At 33.7% G+C, this 8,952-nt stretch overlaps 1 protein-coding gene across 2 annotated transcripts; it reads left to right on the plus strand.

Annotated features, from left to right (window-relative positions):
- Positions 1–3,162: 3,162 nt before the first annotated feature.
- On the plus strand, positions 3,163–6,539 carry LOC112523120 (serine/threonine-protein kinase HT1). 2 transcript variants are annotated; one of them, XM_025132578.1, is made up of 4 exons: positions 3,163–3,549; positions 3,743–4,804; positions 5,237–5,710; positions 5,983–6,273. In XM_025132578.1, the coding sequence occupies exons 2-4, from the start codon at positions 4,064–4,066 to the stop codon at positions 6,271–6,273; spliced, it is 1,506 nt and encodes a 501-aa protein (XP_024988346.1). In that variant the 5' UTR covers positions 3,163–3,549; positions 3,743–4,063. The 2 variants fall into 2 exon arrangements, with proteins under 2 accessions (XP_024988346.1, XP_024988345.1); XM_025132577.1 differs by lacking the exon at positions 3,163–3,549 and having other exon boundaries at positions 4,064–4,804; positions 5,983–6,539.
- Positions 6,540–8,952: the final 2,413 nt, after the last annotated feature.

Below are 8,952 nucleotides of genomic sequence, written 5' to 3' on the forward strand. Positions count from 1 at the left end.
CAATCAAAAATAAATTTTTTCGTTATTAACCTTAAATTAAATTATAATTAAAACAAATTAAACAAAAGAACGAGAACTTTTAAATAATTAATTTGATACTAATTTCAATATATTTTTTCAAATTTTTATGATATCTTACAATGTATATTTTATTCAAAAATAAAAACATGATTGTTTTCTCAAAACCACATAAAACCGTATTACAACATCGATGGAGACAGATAATAAAACAAAATATTAAAATCAAGATGTATTTCGCTGTATTATGCGGGTACCCTTCTAGTAAATATTTAGTATTCTTCATTTTTGAGATTATGTTGTTAAAGATGCTCTAATGTCTTATTGTGTTTGAATAGCCTACTTAATTTGCTTATTTTATTTTCCTAAAATAATTGACAATTTGACTTCATTTAACGCAGTTTCTACTTCTTTAAACGATGCTGACTATTTTAAATAATGGTGTCAGTTCCGATAATACGGGTCAACCTCTTTGTACGTTCAAGTCATTTAAGCTCTTTTATTTCATATACGGAAAATTAGGAATCATATTCGTAGAAGAAAAGGAGGAATATGACTCTCAGAATATTTTTTTTTGGTTCAGTATATTATCATACATGAGTATCTGGTTCTCTTTTGCGTACTCCTTCATTCCAGTGTTCTTCTAGATTATGTTTAATAATCATTATCTCTATATATTAAAATAATTAATCCATAAAAACACATAATTTTCGTACATCAAATTCATAAACCAAAAAAATCCGATTTTAAATATCACAAACTTACAAGATCCAAACACGCATATTTGACATGGGGAGCGATCAAATGCAAACCACTCAATTTATACAAAACCGTGCAAACTTCATTCAACCAATTATAATTTTTCATTTTGTTCATTTTTTTTTTGTAATTATGAGATGTTGATTAATCAATATTATTGTGGAGGGTGTTAATCATAGATATTATCATATTCATTATTTTAATTTTAGAGAAATACATGAAACGATTTCATTAAAATTTTATTAAATATTATATGAAACAATTTCATAACCATATATGAAACAACTTAATCAAAAAAAGTATTATATGAAACAATTTCACAAGATTAAACAATTTAATGAAAAAATTTCATAAGATTAAATAATAAAATCGACAGATGAAGGTGGTTTGTACGGTTTACATAAAGGAGAACAGTTTTCATTTAAACGCCCATCTATATAATATATATAATAACTATTTGTACACATGTCAAATATAGTCAATTTGTTTATCCAAATATTCCACAAATTCAATTCATATTAATCTGATCATTAATAAATAATTAATAAACCCTAAATAAAACTGATATGTTATATGCACATGCACATCCAACATATATGGAAAAAATTCAATTATATAAAAAAAAACCCATAGAAACCAAAAATTAAGATTAAAAAGACTTGTTGCTTAATTTCCAAACATCTCCATATAATTAAATTAGTTTAGTCTTTAATTATTGGATAATTAATTCACTTATCATGTACTTTCACCCCCACCATAACATCCATGTTGCACATTGGTGTCCTCTTCCCACCATACAACACGTAACACACGTACACACACAATAATCTCCGTGCGTACCGTATCATTTTACCGTATTTGATCCCACACCCACACACGCCACGAAAATTGAAGTTTCATATTCCGCCCCTATACTATCTACATAGAGACCAAAGAGGTCCCTGAACATATGAAACTAACAAAATTAAGACGAAGAATCGTGTGAGAATAGGAGTTAAGGTAAGAAGTATAAGAAGAGATTTGAAGAATTGATCACTTTCAATACCAAAATAAACTATGAATCGCTCTTTAAAAGATAATTGATCTAGTGGTTATCTTTAATCATGATTGATCTAAGGGTGATGATTTTTTCACACCATAACTTTCATTCTCACCGGAACCCAACCCAACCCAACAAATCGATCACCCAACTTTTCATTTTAGGTGAACCTTGCATACAGACATACATGTTTTTGGGTATTGAATGGATTCATGAGTCATTGTGATATAAAATAAAAATTAATTATAGACTCGATAGATTAAATATAAATTCAATATTTTAAGCCATTAATAAAAAGATACGTTACATAAAACTAATCAATTGTTGGTGTATTTCCACTTGATGATTCTATGCGACTCCCATTCAATGGATGATACTTTTTTAAAGAAGATTTTCGTCTTGAAACAATTAACAAATTAACCCTCAACAAATATCGTTAAAGTCTAAAAAATATACATTGATATAAATAGTTAGTCTCATATATAATCATATTAAATATAAAACAAGTAAAAATCCATTACAAAATTCCAATTGATTCTTCGAATCATCTCAACAAGCTACAAGGGTTGCATTTAATTTGCCATTCTTCAGATATCATGTAAATTGGCTGGCTTTTGATAATTTGTAAATACGTCAGCTAACCAAATGGTAGCTTTTAAATGTGTTACAATGCTAAACTCACGCAAGTTATGTATTCTCGAGATGTAAAGCTCAAAAAGCTCATTAATTTATCATTGAGTTAAAGTTTAAAAACCGACCCTTGTTGTCAATCCTTTTCTTAATCCATTCATCATAAGTCTGAGTTAGATAAACCCGTGGTCTCAACATGCAAACCATTAATAACTTCACGTTACTCTCTTTATTAATAACACTACAAAACCAAATTCCAGATCGAAAATAACTCATTTCTTACATCGTTAAACCTCAACAATTCTTTTATGCCAGGAAAAATACATTCATATGGCAATAGTTTTTTTCGTTTGATCGTTGATATGCAATATAAAAGAAAACGCTCCAAATACCTTCCTAGTTTGAGTGGCATAAGCATAAATTCAATGTAATTTGAGGCATATTCGGTCATTTTTGTAAAGTTGAAGGGGTTGAATTGCCAAGAAAGAACAAAAGAATGGCTTTTCCTTTTGGCTTTCTTTTGTTGTTCCGTACCCTAATTCTGTGATGGTGACGCTAGCATTCTCTCTCTCTCTCTCTCTCTCTATATATATATATATATTAATTGTGTATGTATATATATTCTCTTTATTTGCTTTTAATATAGTTTTTCCATCTCTTTGATTGTTTCCTTTTCTTGACTTTGTATAAAACCATAACCAAGGGAGGTCCCACCCACCACCACCGTCATCATCACCACCACGACCACCGTCGTTCACCGCCTACCGCCGGGTCCACCGAATCATCATCAACTCACTACTTACCATCGCACAAAGATCCGTATAATATACCACCACCACCACCTCTTCTTTTTTCTTTTATTTTCCTTTTTATATTCAAAAAATCAACCCTTTTCTGTGGGTTCCTCTTCTTCCCCTCTCATTTGCATTCACATTCGAATAAGAACCCCCCAAAAAAATCTTGCTTATGTTCTTGAATTTTCTCTCTCTTATCTCCCACCCTGGAAAAAGATTCTTTCTTGGTGAGAGCAGAAGAGGGTTTTGATTTGATTTAATTTTTAGGTTACAGATTCTTTGGAGGACATCAAATTCTGTACCCTTTTGGTAAGATTTTGATTTGATAGTTTTAGATGCTGTTTTTGTAAATTATTTAGTGTTTTGGGGGCAAATAATTGTCTCCATCTCTTCCAATCATGACTGTTTCTTGATTTTCTTTTTTAATTTTAATGCTCAATCCCTTGTATTTTATTATTCGATCGAATTGTTTGTATATTTAATAGTTTGTGGGATGTTTCAGGCTTTGAATGAAGGTGGTGTTTGACTTTTGAAAACCCAAAGGTCTCTGCTTCTGGTGAAGAAGATCCAGGTTTTATTGCATATATGATGCCTTGATTTCATCCATTAAGATCTGTAGCTCAAAAGGTACAATCCGCTCTGCTTTTTTGATTGTATTCTTGAAAAAGCTTTCAATTTTCAAGATTTCTTGGGACAGCTCTTGTGTAAATATGGATGGTTCTGATTTGGGGTTTGTTTGAATCTATGGAATCGTAAAATCTTGTTCTTGATCGAATCTAAACCCACAAATTCCTAGTAGTTAGTTGATTTTAGAGGTTAAAAGATGGAGGGCGAGGCTAATTCTTGGATCAGAAGAACAAAATTCTCTCATACAGTTTGCCATAGGTTAGATTCTGCAAGATTAGCCTCATTCCTATCCGATATTCAACCCAATCCAATCGCTGGTGTCAAAACTCGACCCCCGAAATCCTTTCTAGAACCTACACCGGTTCTTCGAAGCCCGAAAATCCAAACGAATCCGGTTACAAACAAGTATAGAACGGTAACCCCGCCTCCCAAAACCTCGGTTCCCGATACCTTTAAGGAAGCACGATCCGACACGAAGAGATTTTCGACTCCGCATCCTCAAAGAGTCGAAACCGAGAAAGGGGTTAAGGGGAAACGAATGATTCAAAGAAACATGACGGCCGTTGATTTGAGGTCGCCCCCGAATGGTACTAGCCCTCTTCGACACTTTAATTCGTTGAAAATTCAAGATAAGCGAAAGATGAAAAGGGATTATTCGTGGTCGAAGCTGTTTGATCATGGTGGTGGGAAGGTTATTTCGGTCGAAACGGTTGATGATGTTATGGTTGATCTTTCGAAGCTGTTTCTTGGCCATAGATTTGCTCATGGTGCTCATAGCCAACTTTACCATGGAATCTATAACGAAGAAGCGGTTGCCGTGAAGATTATTAGGGTGCCCGATGATGATGAACATGAAGAATTAGGAGTTCGACTCGAGAACCAATTCATCCGAGAGGTTAATCTTTTGTCTCGGCTTCACCATCAAAATGTCATCAAGGTTCATATCTTTCCTTCTCCTGTTCGTTTTTTGTCTCACGAATCATCTAACAGGCTTATTCGAGAACCGTAAATATTTGGAGAACCAACTATTCATTGAATATCGTGATAGATATTCATAATGAATAATAAAAATGCATGATGTTGATGATGAATAGTAATATTCATCGTCAAAATGTCATTAAAGTTTCTCTCTTTAATCATCTGCATCTTTGTGTTATATATAAGGTAAGAATCATAAATATTTTGAGAATTGTGAGAACATTTAGGTATATATACAGCGAAGAATAATTTATGAATAGTTGGTTCTGGTTTTAAAGTGTTTACGGGTTCGTAAATGAACTTTCTACATATATCGTAATAAATACATACACTCGTTATAAGTTTATCATCAAATATTTGAATCGTTTCCATTATCTTTTTGTGGCGGTAGTTTGTGGCTGCATGTCGACAACCACCGGTTTTCTGTATCATCACCGAGTATCTTTCCGAGGGTTCGTTGAGGGCATACCTGCATAAACTCGAGGATAACACCGGGAAAGAAAAGGAGTATCTTCCATACGGAAAACTAATTAAGATGGCTTTAGACATTGCTCGTGGAATGGAGTACATTCATTCACAGGGCGTTATTCATCGGGATCTTAAGCCGGAAAATATACTAATAAACGAAAATTCCCAGCTGAAAATTGCGGATTTTGGGATAGGTTGTGAAGAGGCATATTGCGATTTTTTGGCAGATGACCCAGGAACGTACCGTTGGATGGCACCCGAGATGATCAAAAGAAAGTCCTACGGCCGGAAGGTTGATGTATATGGGTTTGGACTCATTTTATGGGAGATGATAGCCGGGACTATCCCGTATAACGATATGACTCCGATTCAAGCCGCATTTGCTGTCGTCCATAAGGTATCATTCCTTCTTTCAGATCTTCTTGCGCTGTTCACTGCAACAAAATCGGCTTTACAATGTCTCGTGTACACATGACACTTGTTTTTATAACACATTTTTTGAAATAACTGCGTATCTTTTGTTTGGTCTTATAAAATCGTCTGAATCAGTTTTAGGATATTTGGCGTCCTACAAAGCCGATTTTGTTATAGTGTCTTATTGTTGCTCTATTTTTGACCATAAGTTTCGCACGTTTTGGGTCAAACAAATTGGTTTTGGTCTTTTTGCAGAATCTACGCCCATCTATTCCTGCTAACTGTCCTCCGGCAATGAGAGCTTTGATCGAGCAATGCTGGTCTTCACAGCCGGATAAGAGGCCGGAATTCTGGCAGGTGGTGAAGGTGTTAGAGGAGTTTGAATCTTTGATCGCTCGTGATGGAAACTTGAATCTTTTACAGCACCCGACTTGTTTAGATCATAAAAAGGGGCTTCGTCATTGGATTCAAAAGCTCGGTCCACATCATCAACATCAACATCAACATCAACACACTTCCCCAACGCCGAAACCGAGGTTTTCATGAAAACTTTCCGAGAGGTTATTTATCTGGAACTGTTTTAGTTCACCAGGTAACGATGTAATTAAAGAAGCGTCTGTTTTTCGCATTTCGTTTGCTGTTTCTTTTTGTGAATGATTAGCGTTTACCAATACATTGTTGTTTCAAAGATTGGTTCCGTTACAGAAAACCCGATGCATATCGATCGTATTTTATTTGATTTCGATCGTATTTGACGGGATTTTGTTTGTTTTATGTGAATTTGCTTGATGCATATATATTTTGTACTTGTGGTGATGGTGGGCGATGTTGCTTTAACGACTTGTACATAAGCCAGTAAAGGTTGTACATTGTTGGTCGTAGTTCTTTGTTGTGTAAGGACCTCGGTCCTTGCTTGGTCGATTCATCTTCTTTGTTTTATATATGTTTGAATCACATTAAGTTCTTGCTTATGAAAATTTGAATGTAATAAGATGTGATAATTTTAGATAGGTTTTTTTTAAGTATATAATATTTATATACGGCAAATAGAACAAATAAATTCGCATACCATTCACACCTTTGGTGAGAGGTTTGAACCCCTGACCTCCTAAGAAGCCAATGACTCACATACCACTAGGTCAAAAGTCTTTTGGTTAATTTTAGATAGTTTATATATAGAGTTGGGTTAAGACAAGAATATAGTCAATAAGATACACAAGAATGTTTACATCACATATAATTTTGGGCATAAAACCATGTGTGATTCAGGTTAGGTTAAAATCACATGTGATATAAAGTTCTTGTGTTCTTTTACTTTGACCGTACTCTTATTTGAAGCTCCTTCCTAAATCATATGTGATTCTATATTGAAATTATACATGATTATGGGCTACCTTGTTCTCCTGCACACTCTTGCGCTAATCGTATTCTGTCATTGTATGTGATTACATATGATTTGACCGTTCTGATGCTATCTTATTTTGACCATCTTCTTGTTTGAACTAGGTGAGGAAATGGGGCGGGCCCTAATCCCCATCCCGTTCACACCAGGGAATATGATCACCTCTTTATTCTCGTCCCCAATAGGGAATCGATGATTTTTTCCTGTTTATATGAGGTATTTTAAATCGAATGTGTTAAATAACACACTCGATCCAGAATGGTTTATGTTCAAATCTCATATATATATATATATTTCCAAATTTTGTTTTTATAGAGTATCAAATATTCATATGTTAACAAAATCACAACATCATATATAATGGTTTGATCAAATGCTTTATGTCCTCTATGTTTTTTCTCTAACAAAAAAGTAAAACAAGTTAAAAAAAATTGTATATACGAAGAAAAGTCAAAATACTCTTACTAAATCCAATTCTTTATAAATAATATATTAAATAATACATATATAATATGCGTGGACTGGGCCGGTTAGGGATCACGCTACCCGTCCTAGTCCCCGATTTTTAACTTTGGGAATTCCTGTCCCCATCCGGTCCCCAGTTTTACTGGGAATCCCCCGCCCTTTCGGAACAGGTACATCAGGTTCCCCAATAGGGAGGGTCTTATTTTCATGCCTAGTTTGAACCAACTATATATGTATGTATGTATGTATGTATGTATGTATGTATGTATGTATGTATATATATGTGTGTGTGTGTGTGTGTGTATGACATTTCTTATAAATCATCAAATTCTAACAAACTATACAAACCATAATCAATGCTTATATTAGAAAACAATATAGATATTTATGGACAATTATCATGATCCATTAATTATGATTGAGATACATATGAAAGACGATAAGTTTCATTCATTATGATCATTACTTAACATTAGGAAACAAAATGGAATTAAATATTTATTAGACTAGATGGACGACTAAGATTTGTTTGTATGGTTTGTTAGCATTGGTTAGTTTGTAAATGAAAAGCCCCCTATGTAGACAAAAGATCATGTGAGAATAAGGGTTAATGTAGAAGCATAAGGAGGGATTTGTACTCATGATCACTTTTAATCTCACTCCCATCCCATTTTATCATGGGAATTGATCCAATGCATCTTGGTACATCTCATTAGTGTTAATCTTCAATTAAGATTAATTCAAAGGTGGAGATCCCTTCTTGACATTCTCATTATAACTTTCATTCTAATTAGAACCCAATACTACACACACATATGTATAGGAAGTACCTTTTGTTGACCAAAAAATGGTGTTAACCATACAAACCTTTATTGACCACCAATTGTAGACATGGTTACATGGTTGATTCACAAGTTGTATGTAATTTTTTGTTTTGTCCTTATTTGAATGACTTTTAATTGACTATTACATAATAGATTGATTCCATGATTTTAGGCTTGTGAGCTTTATTTTAGCCGATTGAAGAAGATTATGTATGCAAATTAAGAAATATGGTTGTTTTCAAGATTCTTAGTAAACATTGTACATTGCTCATTTACGAACGTTGTTCATTACTACACGTTGTACATTACTTATGTAAGTGAATCTATGTGAACCTTGTCATCATAAGTGTTCCATAACAATAAAACTATATGTTCACAAGTGTTCATACTTATGAAAAAGTTAACCTATGCAGGGGTGGCCCAAAGGGTGGGCGAGCCGGGCGACAACCCAAGACATCAAAGCCCAAGGGGTATCAATTTAGGCCCAGTAATATTATTATTAATAAAAAAAATTCAAAGTGGCGACTATAAGAC

This window comes from Cynara cardunculus (genome assembly GCF_001531365.2).
Source record: "Cynara cardunculus var. scolymus isolate 2C chromosome LG 12, CcrdV1, whole genome shotgun sequence".
In the NCBI taxonomy this organism is placed as follows: Eukaryota; Viridiplantae; Streptophyta; class Magnoliopsida; order Asterales; family Asteraceae; genus Cynara; species Cynara cardunculus.

What these genes read in the sequence shown, in the direction of transcription:
- LOC112523120 (XM_025132578.1), top strand. Translation starts at nt 4,064, where the DNA reads ATGGAGGGCGAGGCTAATTCTTGGATCAGAAGAACAAAATTCTCTCAT. An exon ending in ACCATCAAAATGTCATCAAG is followed by an intron (nt 4,805 to 5,236) that starts GTTCATATCTTT and finishes TTGTGGCGGTAG; the next exon opens with TTTGTGGCTGCATGTCGACA. An exon ending in CATTTGCTGTCGTCCATAAG is followed by an intron (nt 5,711 to 5,982) that starts GTATCATTCCTT and finishes GTCTTTTTGCAG; the next exon opens with AATCTACGCCCATCTATTCC.